The following is a 15091-nucleotide window of genomic DNA, read 5'->3' on the forward strand; positions in this document are numbered from 1 at the left end:
TACTCTCTGATGCAAGTAGACATTTAAAGTTTTATTTGTAGTGATATCAGTATTACTCTCCTAGTCGGAGGAGGTCTTCACTCCAAGTCTTTCAACCAGCTGGGAAATTATTAAATGCTATGAAATTTTTCGAACCATGTGTGGGATTGCTTACTTGTCGGTTTGGGATATCAAAGCAAGCTTTGCTTAAGAGAATTTTTCTCATGTAAATCTAGATGATGCATTTCGTTTCCTAATTCTGGAAAGAAAATGAAACGCACACAATGACCAGCTAATAGACAGATGAGACAGGGCTTTCAATAGTCTCCCACGCAGCCGTTTATAGTCTCGTCACGCAACGCTCCTCCCCACAAACATTGTGGGGAGGAGCGTTGCGTGACGATACTAAAAACGGCTGCGAGGGAGACAAGGCTTTCAATAACTTTTTTTAACTGGCTATCCATGATGCAATGAGCGTAGCGAACTCGAGATCCCGCTCCGTAGCAATCGCAGAACAGACAGCGGTGAGAAGTCTACCAGGCGATAGTGGACCAGCCTTTGCTGAAACCTTGGATGAGATAAATTAACATATAGGATAAGATCTAGATATTAAAAATTAAGTTCTTTTTTCATCATTTAACTGAGTCAAGTTGCGTATCCCATCAGATAAGGCCTTTTATTCTTGCACTCAAACGAACTGATCTAAGGCAAATTCTCCTAACTTATGGCCATTACTGGTAAGTGCAATGAACTTAATCACGTAGCGAAGCTATGGTCGTATTTGCATAAATCCCTTAATTCTCGTAATCTGTCTGCATCACGGAAGAGTCTCGATATTCAAAGGAGAATTTCCATACTGATCAATTCGGGAGACTGACAATTGAACTGAACCGGTCGGGGATCCTTACGAATGTTATGAGGGAACAACAAACTTCTGCCAAGTCTGCTGACGTGTGTGGTCTTCTCATGTAACTTGGGCTCGATTACCAACCGCTGTTTGGGAAATGAGCCTGCGCATATGCGGCTGAAAGTGAAAACACTGCCCTTTATTAGGTTTTGTTTCTTACTGAGAACAAGAGACGCTATTGAGTTTTCTAATATATGGGAGAAAGAACAAAGATCCTTTTTCCTTTACACCTCTGAATTTCCGAATTTCCGGAAATGTTACGGGTAAGAAAAACTACCTCCTGAGGACTATCGATAAGTGCATTTAGATCTACGTCAAATAGTCGGACAGGAAACCTTGTGGTTTATGAACAACTTTCGGTTGAAAATTTGCCATTCTGTTTTCTAGTCTGTCCCAAAGCAGCTACCGAAAATTGACAAAACAGTTTACTTTGAGGTCATGAAAATGGCAAAACCGAACCGAACTGACGAAAGCTACTAAACTGAATTATCCTCGAATATAACACGAATCTCATTGTCCAATGCCAGGTGTTGACAAAAAACAGCTAATATCTTTCTTTTTGAACATTATCGGATAATTTGATAAAAACTGTCTTAAAAAAAGTTGTAAAAATGTCCTCTGGGATGAAACCTAATTATGCAATTTCGACTTAAATTTTTTTCGCCTGCTGTTGTTTGCTTTTTGGCAATATGTGCGCGAAAATTAATTGGAATCCATGATAACAGCCGATTGAGTCTTACCTTGTTGCTAATTCAAATATTCCAGAATATATGTGTATTGGTTTCTCCGTACCACCGCTAACTGCTATTGGTCAACACCTACGGCCGCATAAATGTTCTTCACTTAGACATGACAAAAATTTTAAGCATTGTAATGTTTCCTTTCTGTGGTTGCAATCATGTTTCGTTAGATGATGAAAGAAGGCTTTTCGTTTCCTCGCTCTTTTCGAAAGCTCGAGTTTTATTTAATTTTTCGTTTAGGTTTAACTCTGTGCGAAATTTCTTCCCCAACAGATCTTATCCTGGCAACTATTTGACGTATCTGTAACGTCATTGACCAAAACTTAGCTATCAGTCTCTGATTGGTCACAAGCAAACATCAGTATACGTCATAGTAGCAAACATGGCGCGCGCTTCCCTGTGCTAACAATCTCATAGCCATGCATTGAGCGCATTGAGGACGTAATGGATTTTGCTTGATGTAGGAGATTTTGTACCGATCTGAAGGAAATCTGCTTCTTTTCGATCTACGACTTCGAGGATGAAACTGGAAATTGAAACTTCTAAAGATTTCACAGGTCTGTTTTGTTAACGTATCAAATTTGTTGTTGTCGCACTTTCCTGGCCTCGTCGAAATCTTCGTTGTTTGTGGACTATTTACTGTGTTGTCGTGCTGCTTAGTTCAACAGGAGCCTTCGACAATTTTTTTTACCTCAAATTGCACAAAAGACGGAATTGTTTTCATTCATTTTTCAAGGCAACTTCGGTTGGTAGTCGAACAACAAGAATATTTTTTAACAAAACAATCGATTTCACTTTTGTTGCTTCTCGGAATAGAAATCTCTTCGCGGATTAAAACCATTTCTGGCCGCGATTTCCTCTGAAGAAGCAAATAATAGGATCGAGGGAAGGATTGTTAACGGGGACAGTGTTTTAGCAGTACTGAAGACTATCAAGAGAACTGAACTCGCAATGGAAGCAAACTATCAACTATTTATGAAGATTGCTTAAATATTACATATGATAAACTGGTAGACCATTTGTAAAGTTTCACGATTCGAGGGAAGTGGACACTGGTGCTTAACGTTTACAAAAACAAAGAATTGAAGCCATCAGTAGCAACATCTCATCGAGAAAATATTTTGAAGATTGAGTTTCCTTGTAGTCTCAGGGATCGCTTTTGATTCATTTGCGAGGGCATCTTTATCGTTTCTCGTTTTATCATAGTTTGTAAACGACTGAAGACCCATCGTAGCAATATTATCATATTGTATTGGACTCCAAAAGGACGGTTTAACTTCGCTGGAAGCCCTGTACACTTACTTTGCAACTCAGCCAGATAATCATGGAATTCTTCCTGTCAAACCCGCTGATTTGGACTACAAATATGGTTTCCTGTTGCTGGCTGCGCGCGCTATCAGAAGGAAATCTCTGAAAGAACCCAGCCGATTTTATTGGGTAACACAAACATCGCCAGAAAAATTTAACTTACTGCCACTTGTTTAGTTACTTTTCAAAGGATTGTATTCTAAGCTGGGAATCAAGAAGCTAATAGCATATGGAAGACATTGAAGGCGAACATAGTTATTCATTACGAGAAAAGCAATCGTGGTGAAATCCCTGTGAATTGATTTACTTTCTGATGATCAAGACACATTCGTTGTGGTTTAATGGCTTTTAGGACGAGGCCGTCGCAAAGAAACGAACGAAACTTAGTTTAATGTATATTGAGTGCAGAATGGCTCAAGCTGAATTGATAACCCATTCCTCGAGTGCATTTAGTTCTTTCAATAGGCCGAATGGAACAATTTACTCGGGCCTTTGTACAAGTAAAATTCATGTTGATTCAGCCACAAATGTACTGAGAAGTCTTACACGAAACCTCGTGAATACATACAAACGATGTGGCTTAAAAGTCCCAGAAACAAACGGGAAAAAATCGCGGCAGAATTCCAAAACTGCTGGGAACAGTAATAGTGAAGGAGATTATAAAGTGGTTCTTCATGAAGAGCTTAGCTCCGCAACATCGCGGTACGAGGTTCTCGAATTTCTCGGCCGTGGGACGTTCGGACAAGTGGTGAAATGTTGGAAAAAAGGAACAAACGAGCTTTACGCCATAAAAATATTAAAAGATCATCCTTCCTATGCGCGTCAGGGACAGATCGAGATCGGCATCTTAGCGAAACTGAGCGCTGAAAACTCAGAAGCTTTTAATTTTGTTCGTGCGATCGAATGCTTTCAGCACAAGAATCACACATGCTTGGTATTTGAGATGTTGCAACAAAACCTTTATGATTACCTCAAGCAATCCAAGTTTAATCCTCTACCTTTGAGACACATTCGACCGATAGTTCAGCAAGTGCTAGTGGCTTTGTCAAAGTTAAAATCCCTTGGACTTATTCACGCCGATCTAAAGCCCGAAAATATTATGTTGGTTGATCCCGAAAAACAGCCGTTTCGAGTGAAAGTAATTGACTTCGGCTCAGCAACCCAAGTATCCAAAGCAGTTTGTTCATCGTATTTACAAAGTAGATACTACAGGTAAGTTGGATTTTTAATATTTCGCATATTTCTTACTCGAGAGAGCAGAACAGAGAGGGAATTTTCTTTTTAGAGATCGCGAAACCCTTTAATAACACCAAGAAAGTAATTGCTTTTTCGTGCTTGTAGTTTTTGCAGATTACTGTGAATACTTTCATTATGCGGTTTCTTTTGATTTAAATTTTTGTAATAAACAAAAGTTAAGACGTGATGTTTTCCTCGTTGATCTGTATTAGACCTTGTGAGCATGTGCCAGATCATATTTGTAATGAACATAAAAAGCTATAGAAATTCCCTCAAAATAACAGAACGAAACTTTAATATTATCCCAAATACTATTAGTGTTATTTTATTTTTAAAGGGGGGGGGCTCTTTAAGTTTCCTGCATCAAATGCAAAATTTAACAATAACTTAAGTTTTACATCCAGAAAAATAAATGTTGAGATGCATTTGCCTCGATAAGGGAAGATTTAAAATGATAAAACTTTTTTAATTGTGCCAAAACAGGTGAAAGTATCGTGAACTTAGTTCATGAAAAAATGACACGTTTAGTCATTTACCACACTTTGCACCAAGATAATAATAATAATTTAGAGGCTGCTTATAGGCATAAGTAATTTTGAAATTCAAACAATGCCTACAACATCATTTGAATAAGAACTGGAGGCATTAAAAATGTTGTTCTTGAACTTGGGAAAATATTGATGTTCTCTTAGAGAGTTACCCCAAGGATTGAAGCTGGCTAAAGATTGCTTTGAGGGTTGAGAAGCCTAAGGGTCATGTCAAAAATTTGAGTTAAGATAACATATTGCTCACAGAATAAAATCTTTTATTTTAATCAAGGAGGTAAAGACTCTAACTTTTGCCTGGGTGCAATCCTGTTTTGGACTCTGGTCCCCCCAAAAAATAAATTGTGGTTATTACTTTGAGATTTATATGGTAGGAGCTTTGTGAAGTTAATCTGAAACTTAATGTCAACATTTCTAAATGCCAAAGCCAAGACAGAAAATAAAAGTTTAACCAGATCTGAATTAATATTGCGTCAAGATAGGCAAGTCGAGAAAGGGTTACGAACAGATTTTTATAGATTTTCATCTGGATGAGTTTGTCCATGCATATTTATCAATGCCTTTTATTTTTTTGTTAAAAGCAACTTGTCCTGAGGGAAGAGAACATGGTGGGGATGGTGTTTTAAGCTCAGAAAGGGATCCTTCAACAAATGAAGCTGTTTCACAGTTTTGTTGTTGAACCAATCAAGGCCTGTGGTTTAAAAATGGAGTGGGGAACCCTATCAGATGTGTATTTACAACATATCAGTTATGTGTAAATTGGAACTAGGTTTTTTTTTTCTGCAACCATGATTTTATGATGTGAGAGAAATCATTTAGTTGACAAAGGTGTGTTGAATAATCAAGTCTGTGTGAAAGGGCTTCTTGGACACTCATTATGCAGTTCACTAGGGAAGCTGTTAGTAAGAGTCTAATTTTGTAAATGACATGTAGGTTGTGAAATTCTTAGTAAAATTACAACTGAAAGGCCAAGCTGTGTGTTGTACATGCAAGAGAAAGTGATATGTCTGTTGCCTATTTTCATATTCCAAGAATAGGAAATTTTCTTTTTTAGTGATATGGGATTTCTCTTTTTTTTACCATCAACCATGCCTTATACTCCCTTGCCCACAATACATTCTTAGAAAGAAAAAAAAAACAAAGAAACAGCACTAGCTGCAGATGCAGAGGAAATTTTCAAACTTCTCTTTTTTTTTTCTCTCTAGGGTTACAGAATAACATAATCTGATATCTCTCATGAGTGAGACTGATGTTTTTAACCTTCTGGCTTATTTACTAACAAAGCACCATCTAAGTGTTGATAATGTTTAGAATTAAATCTGTCAGCTTCAAAACTCTCTGAAACCTCATGCAAATCAAGTTGAAATAATGAGTAAGGTGTGATATATTACTTCTATTCTTTCATCAGAGCTCCAGAGGTCATTCTTGGTTTGCCATTTGGGGAAGCCATAGATACTTGGTCACTTGGATGTGTGATAGCAGAATTATTTCTTGGTTGGCCATTGTATCCAGGCTCTTCTGAGTATGATCAGGTAATTCACCACTCGACTTAAAAACACAGGAGGGTCGGGGATCACTTGAATGATTTTATGTAACTCAGACTGGGGACTGATTGGAAACTTCTCCTTCCCCAGGAATTGTTGCTTCAATTTAATGAATACTGTGTTTAGTTCATATCTTTCATTGAAAACTTACTCTATTTATTACGTTACTAATTAATTACAGACTGTGAATAAGCAAGTATATTTTGCACACAGTAGTATGCTATCTTTCCTAAACAGTAACAATACAACTAAACTAACTACTTTTTGAGTTTGATGTTTTTCTTTCTTGTGGACATCGCACAACAGTTTCTTTACAACCTCATGGCTTACTTAATAATGATTTTGTTTAAATTTGTAGATCCGCTACATTTCACAGACCCAAGGTTTACCAAGTGACCATCTCTTAATGAATGGCTCCAAAAGTTTGAAGTTTTTTAAAAAAGCTGTCAACACAACAACAGGGTTGTTAGAATGGAAGATGAAGGTGAGATATTTGTGAGTGATGCAACTGATTTAGTACTGTTGTTGTCTTGGAAGTTTGGATTTCTGGAGTAATTATAAATCCTTTTACCAGCTATGGCTAAACTAGAATGTTTGTTTTTGTTGTTGCTGTTTTTCTTCTGACTGTGTTTAAGCAAATACAAGGGACAAAATGTAAAGAGCAGAAACATTTCTGTTCGGGTGTTAACTTAACAACAAAATTCCAAATATACATTTTAACTTTTGGAGTTTTTAATTTCTATGGTTTACTTGTCTTTATTTATTTCATTGCTGTATTTATGATTTTTTTCTGCTTCCTCCAATTTTCACCATGACACTAGTCTTAATTTTTTGGTTTTACCGCTTTCTATTTTTTTGGGAATGTTTTTGTAATATGCACTACTAGTCCATGATTCCATGGTTCCATGGTTTCATGGGTCTGTGGTATAGTGAGATCTTTTTACATAAGTTGTCTACAATAAGTACATACACTATCACTTCTAATGATACCATTACAAACTAATTTAAGGGCAATCCAACAATAATTGTTTTTAACAGACTGCCAGTGAACATGAAAGGGAAACCAAAATCAAGTCACAAGAAGCAAGGAAATACATTTTCAATTGTTTGGATGAAATAGCACAGGTGAACCTGGCCAGCAGTGTGGTGGGGAATGAACGTGTCGCTGAAAAGATTGACAGGTAATACAAACTGTAATACTGGTATTTTCTTATCATTACCTCTCAAAACTTTAACTAACATGAAAAACTTAGGAGATTTTTGGTCCATTCTTTAAAGATCATTTACACATTCAACAACACGTTGCTTAACTCTTGTGGGAAAATGCTTTATTTGTATTTAATTTTTAAAAACTTGTAGCATTGCAAGGCCTCATAGTTCATGATAATTCTTACTGACTATTCATTTTTTGCAGAAAAAGGTGTGACACTAAAACCATTGATTTTTTCTTCTTAAGGTACGAATTTACAGATTTGTTGAAGAGAACTCTAATCATCGATCCAGACAAGAGGATCACCCCAGATGAAGCTCTCAGACATCCTTTCATCACACTGGCACGCTTGGTTGACTTTGCTCACTGCAATACGTAAGTAGAAATTTGAAAAATGAGTTTTTTGATTAATGAAAGCAGTCTCTTGCTTTGTTTCTGAGATACAGAGAGATCATCATTAAAAGGTGAGAACTTACACTTGAAGTCTTAATGGTAATGGTTTTGTTGCTTCAGTTTTAACATGGCAGTGAAGAGCATGCAAGTTTGCAGATTTAACAGAGGAATTGCTGAACAAACCTCATCACTACCATCTAGTTCTTTGTTTAGTATTCCACGAGCTTCCACAAGTTCATATGTCCATCTTCCAGTGGTGCGAAGTGAAAGCATGTTAAACCAAGAACACATTGGTGGGCTTCCACAGCCCTCAGCTGATCAGTTTGCACCACAGGCTGGTGCACCTGTGGCCCCTCTGCAAGCTGTGGTAAGACTGACCAAATTGTATTCATGATTTACAGGTGTTTGTGATTTTGTTTTTGCTACACATGTTTAAGTTTTTTAATTCTGTGATCTGTCTTCAATTATGATTTTACTCAGTAATAAACCATTTTTCAAAATAAGAAGCAGAAAAGGAAAAGTACATGCAAAAGCATGAAACTACGAGTCATGGAAACTTTGTTTTATCGTTGATTTTTCTATTTCTATGCATGCATGTATATATATATTAATTTTTTTTGTACTAAGTGTGATTTTATCAAGTAGCTGCCATTAAATAGGTAATTAAAACAACAGCCAGCAAAGTTGAAAATTTATTTCAAATTAAGACTGGTACTTAGTATAACCTAGTATAAGTTACTAGCCAGCATTTTAGAAAGGAGTAGCTGGCAAAAATGCTGGCCACCAGAGCCTCAGGAAAACTTTTTTGTACTACTCCTTCAAATTTGTCAAAACAGCTAAAATAAAACACCTTTCTTTAATTGTTCACTGTAGCAGTCAAACCTTCAGACAACTGCATCAGACTTCATTGGCTCTCACTACATGCCGCAGCATGCTGTCCTCTGCCAACAGGACAACTCCTCACCGCATAAACATCTGTTTCCTCCTCAAGCAGCTCCACAGCAGGTATGTACACCTCCACAGTTTGTAATCTTTACTGGCCAGTCTTGTCCAAGTTCATTCCGCTGTTTGGGTTTGTTCACAAGTGGTACACTCATAGTTCTCATATTGTGTTTTTCGTTATTATCTTTTTTTAGTCCAGACCGGTTGTGGTATCCATGGCTATTCCACAAGCAACTCTCACGTTGCCAGCCTCGTCTGGACTTTATGCTAAAGTAAGTTGTACTTACAGTGTTACACAGAACCTTCAGTATGTTGATATATTAACCTTTTCATTCCTATGAGTGACCAGGACATAATATATCCCTACAGTATCAATACCATATCAAGCAGCCAGGTGTTAAGAATAGTGAAATATATGAATAAGGGGATTATCCTTTGATTCAACGCCAAATCTCTGAACAGACTCTATAAAAATTGTATGTCAGACAGTAAGGCGACATTTCATTGAGATATTTGCAGTGGAAATGTTAACTGACCATGTGATCATATCCTCTGGAAGAGAAAAGTCCTAAGAGAACTATTGTCGATCAGATTGACGGGAATTTTTGTCAGTCAAATGTTTAAATTTGGTTCATGAAAACATGTTCATCATTTTTGTCGTGATTCCATGGTAATGTTTGATTGACAGACAACTCTTTACTTTCCTCTGGTAATGACTTCCGTTCAGGCCGTGAAAATATCGATAAATCTTGACAATAAAAGTCCTTTTCAGGGCTACCCTCACCGGGACAAAGCAGACTACACGGTGAACTGTTACCCTTGGTTACAAACTATTTATTATAAATTTGACTTGCCATATACAGTATATGGGGTCAAAATATGTTTCCTTTTGAAAGAGTACATTTACTTTTGGGTCACACAAACTCACCTTTATTTTTCAATGTCATTTTCAGAGTGTTCCTCTTCAAACGTGGACTCATAAGCGGTTTGGCTCTGATCCGGCATTACAGGTACATTCGTTTGTAAATAAGAGACGGCCACTGGGAAGAGTATACCACTGATCAGCCACTCAAGCGGGATAGGTCCATCGCGCACTTGGAATACTCGCGAGATTGCCCGCTTCAATCTTGCTGAGAGTGAAAGGAGAAAGGGCTTTTTGCTGGCAATCATACTAATTTACTTCCAGATATATACATTTTTTTGCTTCGGGAAAACGTTTGTGGCAGTTTTGGCAACAACAAAGTTACAAACATTCATAAAATAGGCGAGGAAAACGATATAAACCACCATGGTTTTCATGAATGTATTTGGAAACTCTCTGATGCAATATTTTTGCTGTGTAATAAATCCTATTCTGATGAAGCTTTTTCGGTGAAGACTGGAGACTGCGTTTTGGACAATACTTCTTTCCGTCCATGAAAACGCAAAAAGAAAGAACCTAGCCAAAATTCAAAATTCAGCCATTTGAACTCCACACTTAATCAGTGTCTAACGCATTTCTTTCCTCTCAGCTCTTACCCCACTGGACTGGTGCTGTAGGTTTGTCAACTGTACAGCCAATCATTCCCGAGAACCTGCAAGGAATGGACAACCCAAGGTATAGTGCGCCTTTTTTTTTTTTACCCTTTACACCCAGACATCAGAGAGCACATTCTCCATACTTTTCTCTATACATTTCCTGGGTCATCCTCGGTGTAAAAACCTGACGAGGTTTTCTTTGTTTCATGAGGTTGTTTATAATGTTTTGTTGTCTTTGTTTTACGTCACTCTTGAGCTTCACAGGTTTTTACACCGAGGATGAACCCATTTCCTAAGGTGCAGATAAAGAGAACTACTTTTGAACCATCAATATTTTTTTGTTGCTGTAGTTTCACCAATTGGTTTTATATTTTAGTCGACCAATGAATCCACCTCCAGTTGGTGCATGGCGAGGCTCTGATGACAATGGTTACATATCAGCCGAACCCAGCCCTGGCGTCTATCACATTGTGAGTGTCGCACAGACTGATTAACAGTTCGCACTTGTCCGTTCCGATGTTAATGTGTTTGTTTTTTTGATATGTATGTGCTTATGGCCAGTCTAACTTAGATTGTTTACATGATGTTCGCATCTTTGGTTGAAAGGACATATCTTGAATTTGTAAAGCAGAAAAAGGAGTGGGGTGGGTGTCATCCCCACCAATCCCCCCCCCCCAACCCGTTCTCCTTTCTACCCCTCTGTCCGATCTAAACCTAAATTTAGCTCAGGGTTAGAATTTATAGGGTCAGAATTTATAAGGAATTTATAAAGCAGATAAAAAAAAGTGGCTTGGGTGTCATCCTCACCAAACTACCGCTCCCCTTCGACATCTCGACCTCTTTGTCCGATGTAACCCTAAATTTAGTATGGCTGCTCGGTGAACCTTCACAAACATGTAACGCCAACTCGCTCTCCCTGTTTATAGTAGAGCTCCTGGAATATTATGAAACGGTTGTTTTTGTTTCAACAGGATGGTGATGCATTCGAACGTCCTCGTGAGGTACGTAGAAATTTTTGATTATCAGGAAAGAATTAGGCGACTCGGCACTGACTGATGATAAATGTATTAAAATAATTATTAAACCTGTAGGTGATAATTAAAACAATATACTCCCAGGAAAACTGGAGTTGAAGCAATTGCACAAAGAATAGCCTCAAAAAGTAATTTTTGCTTCCAAGGTACTCAAAACTGTTCCTCCCAGATACCAATTGGTTGCTGCTACCAACTGAACTACAAAGCCAATTGTTTGGAGCCAGACTTTGCTCTTGCTAATAATACGCTTATAAGAAAATGTTTGCAAAGTTAGTGGATCAGCAGCTGTTTCCGTTGGGCGACATTTGTATGCATTGTAAACTAATTCCGTTCGTGCTGCCTTTTATAGCCTCGTCATGTAATCAGTCACGAGTGGTCGCGACCTGCTGGTTCAGTATTGTTTTCTGTAATGCCCGTGATGCAGCAGCCAGTTGCCCCGCCACCGGTATGGAGTGGACCTCATATTCCTGCAGGCTTGTTGCCATGGCAGTTGTCATCGAATACGTTCCAAAAGGGCCCAAACGCTCACGTACCAATTGGACTGTCTACTGGGCACGTTCCACTAAGACGTACGGTGTCCTCTCCGGGTAGGCGAAGGGTCAGTGAAAGGGCTTATTTGTTCGGGGATTTCAACCAAGTGCCGAGCCCCCTGGGATTTGTTCGCCAGGAGAGCGAGCCCTCTGGTACAATAGCTAAGCAGACTTCCTCGCCCATTGAAATCCCAGACTCCCCCTCGTCCCCGAGCGTAATTACAGTTTCTAGTTCGAGCGATGAAATGGAACCAAATTCCCTGGATACCAACAAGACTGACATTAACTCCCAAGAGATCGAGGATGATGTCGACGATGATGACGTCGAAGACGAGGGACCCGAGCAGTGCGACGTCACGGAGCACGATGATCACTGTGACGGATTCGGTGATGACGAAGAAGAGGAAGACGATGATTGTATTGTGACGTCATCATTTTCCCTCGGAAGTGCAAGTCCCGGATTGAACGAGTCCATGGATCACGCTCATAGTAATACTGCGTTTGCCAGCGGTGTTGCTAATGAGGAAATGGTGTCTTCTACGACCACGTATGAAAACGTTCGAGACATTGAGCATCAGAATGAGCATTTAAGAAATTTCCATGATCATCGCAACGGAAAAGACAGTGCAATGATATACTGCTCTGACACTGAAAGTGCGGACGAGAAAGGAGAAATTACAGAAGCATCTGGAAATTACGGCCTTATGGCCAATAATGGAAATTCGTTGGATGGACGGTTGCATCATGGGGGATTTCCTTCCTTTCTCAGTGGTGATTCAATGCAAGGTGCATCATCGCATCTCTTTGAGCCAGGGGCACCTCATCGCAGTTCAGCCAAGGTGTCTCGTCCCAGTTCCCTTGGCATCATCCCTCATTACGGTCAACACGTTGGACCGACTTACATCTCGCCAACACGACCTTACCCCCCTTCCCAAACTCTACTTCTCCCTGGAAGTGAACCTCGCTGCTGTCCCAACGATTCTTTCCAGGACACAAATTCATTAGTAATCCTACCACCTTCGCATGCGCAGTTTGTGTCACAACCGCTGTACACAGGTGTAGCAAGAATCTCTACTGCTGGCCCAGTTTCAGGTCACGTACCGTACTCTTATGTTACTTCAGCGGGTGGTACTGGACCATCGTTTGTGAACCCAGGCCTCCCGCAAAGGCAGGTTCTCTCTCGGGGAAGCTGTCCTGCGCCTGTGCAGCCTGGCCTTGCTATAACAGGCGTAGGTTACCAAGCACCACCCTCGTTTATGAATCAAAGGTACCAAACGCCTGTGGTAGGTGCTGTGAAGACTTTTAATGTTGTGCCCGGCGGTGCTTATAACGCATACGGCAGATATATTTTAAATTCGAGTCCGACGAAACAAAGAGTGTTTTATCCTTGATTCAATACAAAAAAAAGAAAAGACGAAAAGAAAGAAAAAGAAGTTTGTGATTGTAGCTAAAGAGCAGTGAAATGTCATGTTTCTGTTCAGGTACAAATAGTGTGGGATATTGGGAACAAGCAAATATTATATAAATGCAAAAAATCTTACTAGCGGGTTTGATTTTTAAGTTATTGATGTATGCTGTCATTGCATATAGATGTGTTTAATATTTTAAAACCAAGTGTGCTCATTAATTTATGATATTAGAGGGGTGAAGTTCTTGTCGTAGAAAAGTGAAGTAATAACTACGGCTACAAAGCTGTGAGCTTTTCAATGTATACTAGTATTTTAAATCATGCGTCATTAAGCAAGTCAGTTATTTATATTATGCACAAGAGGGCATGTACGTTAAAATCGATTTTTCCGCCAAGTGAGTGTATCTGAAATTACACGAGTAATAAGGGTAAGCATTAAAAAGCCAAATATGTTTGCGATTGTGACCGAATAGAAAACGTTGAACCTTGAATTATGATTAGAACTCAGACAATCTTAAAATAATTTCAGTATTTTTCGAGAAGATTGATGATTGCAATATATTTAGAATTGGGTGATCAATTAGCAGAACCATATTTCATGTATTTTTTTTTTAAAAAAGAACTCGAGCTTGGAATATACCTTTAAATATGTTTACTGATTTTATTGCTTTTGATTCTCCAAAAATTTGACTGCCACTGACGAATTCTGTATTTCATCGACGTTCCCGGTGAAGTAAATTTGTCGGTACTGCAGGTGCAATTTGTTGTCTCAGTCATATAGGACAATCGAAGTCCAGAAGAAGTGTTGCCCCTATAGAGTTTTCAATTGCAAGTTTTGATTGGTATAGTGTTTTCAATTGATGTTGTTAAAAGGTACATTTAACTTTTCTGGTGTTGGGAAGCGATGAAACAATTTAAGAATAACGTACAGTACTTTAATTATGAAAAAAATTGTAAGGTACCTTGATTTTTAATTGTCAGATCAGTATTGGAGCAAGTACTTTGTTCTTCATAAGAATTGAATGTAATTTGAAGAGTATGACTGGTCTTGTTTTTATTGAGGTTACTCGGGTGATAAATGTACTCAGGTTTTCACATGTGTGGGGTGGAATTATCAACTAGCTATTACGATTCGCGTTGGTCGGTCATGTTGCAAGAGTCAGAATATTACAGTATTGATACCATCCGTAAATAGTTGGATTATTGTTTACCTTTTGCCTTAAACAAAACAGCTTCCTGGCGGTAGTTATTTTTTCAAAGAAATTCGCTGATATTTTAAGATAGTAATTATTATAAACGATACACTGAAGTATTGTTTCTTCGATCCTTGTCAAAGCTCAGTGCTTTTAGGAGAAGCTAAACCTTAAACAATCTTAACACACATTTTTATCGAGTAATGTTTCTAATGTAGGGAAAGTTGACTCTTATAGGTTGGGTATTGATACAAAAAAAACCTAATGTTATTTATAAACAATAACTTAATTATGTACGCAGATTCAACCTGAAGGCTCGGTCACAGGGACCTTTGATTCACTTTTTTCAATCAGATATTGCCTTTTATAAATTTTTCTTCCATTAGGAAGTCTCTTTCCGCCCTGTGACAGAGCTCTTGAGGCGACGATTTGTGTGCAGCAAGTGTAAAAAGTATATTTTATTCAATATTGGAGTCTTGGTACGACCGTTTTATCAATGGTGTTCTTTGTAAATACAGAGCATTGATTGATTTGGAGGCCATTGGGGAAGGCCGACAATGTTCAATAAACTTATTTTTTATTGGTGGGAAACGTGTGTAGTGTA

At 38.4% G+C, this 15091-nt stretch overlaps 1 protein-coding gene across 2 annotated transcripts; it reads left to right on the forward strand.

Moving 5' to 3' along the window:
- The first annotated feature begins 1997 nt into the window (after window positions 1-1997).
- LOC111332636 (uncharacterized) lies at window positions 1998-15078 on the forward strand. 2 transcript variants are annotated; one of them, XM_022938015.2, is made up of 13 exons: window positions 1998-4146; window positions 6124-6247; window positions 6618-6743; window positions 7298-7440; window positions 7716-7844; window positions 7983-8229; window positions 8736-8867; window positions 8999-9076; window positions 9758-9814; window positions 10316-10401; window positions 10699-10792; window positions 11294-11323; window positions 11706-15078. In XM_022938015.2, exons 1-13 carry the CDS (start codon window positions 3326-3328, stop codon window positions 13275-13277), a joined length of 3639 nt encoding a protein of 1212 aa, XP_022793750.1. In that variant the 5' UTR covers window positions 1998-3325; the 3' UTR covers window positions 13278-15078. The 2 variants fall into 2 exon arrangements, with proteins under 2 accessions (XP_022793750.1, XP_022793751.1); XM_022938016.2 differs by having other exon boundaries at window positions 8076-8229.
- The last annotated feature ends 13 nt before the right edge of the window (window positions 15079-15091 follow it).

This window comes from Stylophora pistillata, chromosome 10, assembly GCF_964205215.1.
Source record: "Stylophora pistillata chromosome 10, jaStyPist1.2, whole genome shotgun sequence".
NCBI classification, from domain to species: Eukaryota; Metazoa; Cnidaria; class Anthozoa; order Scleractinia; family Pocilloporidae; genus Stylophora; species Stylophora pistillata.

Excerpts from the sequence above, each read along its gene's own strand:
- LOC111332636 (XM_022938015.2), top strand. The coding sequence starts at position 3,326 with ATGTATATTGAGTGCAGAATGGCTCAAGCTGAATTGATAACCCATTCC. Across the intron at positions 9,815-10,315 it reads GCTCTGATCCGGCATTACAG|CTCTTACCCCACTGGACTGG; the intron begins GTACATTCGTTT and ends CTTTCCTCTCAG. Across the intron at positions 10,402-10,698 it reads CAAGGAATGGACAACCCAAG|TCGACCAATGAATCCACCTC; the intron begins GTATAGTGCGCC and ends TTTATATTTTAG.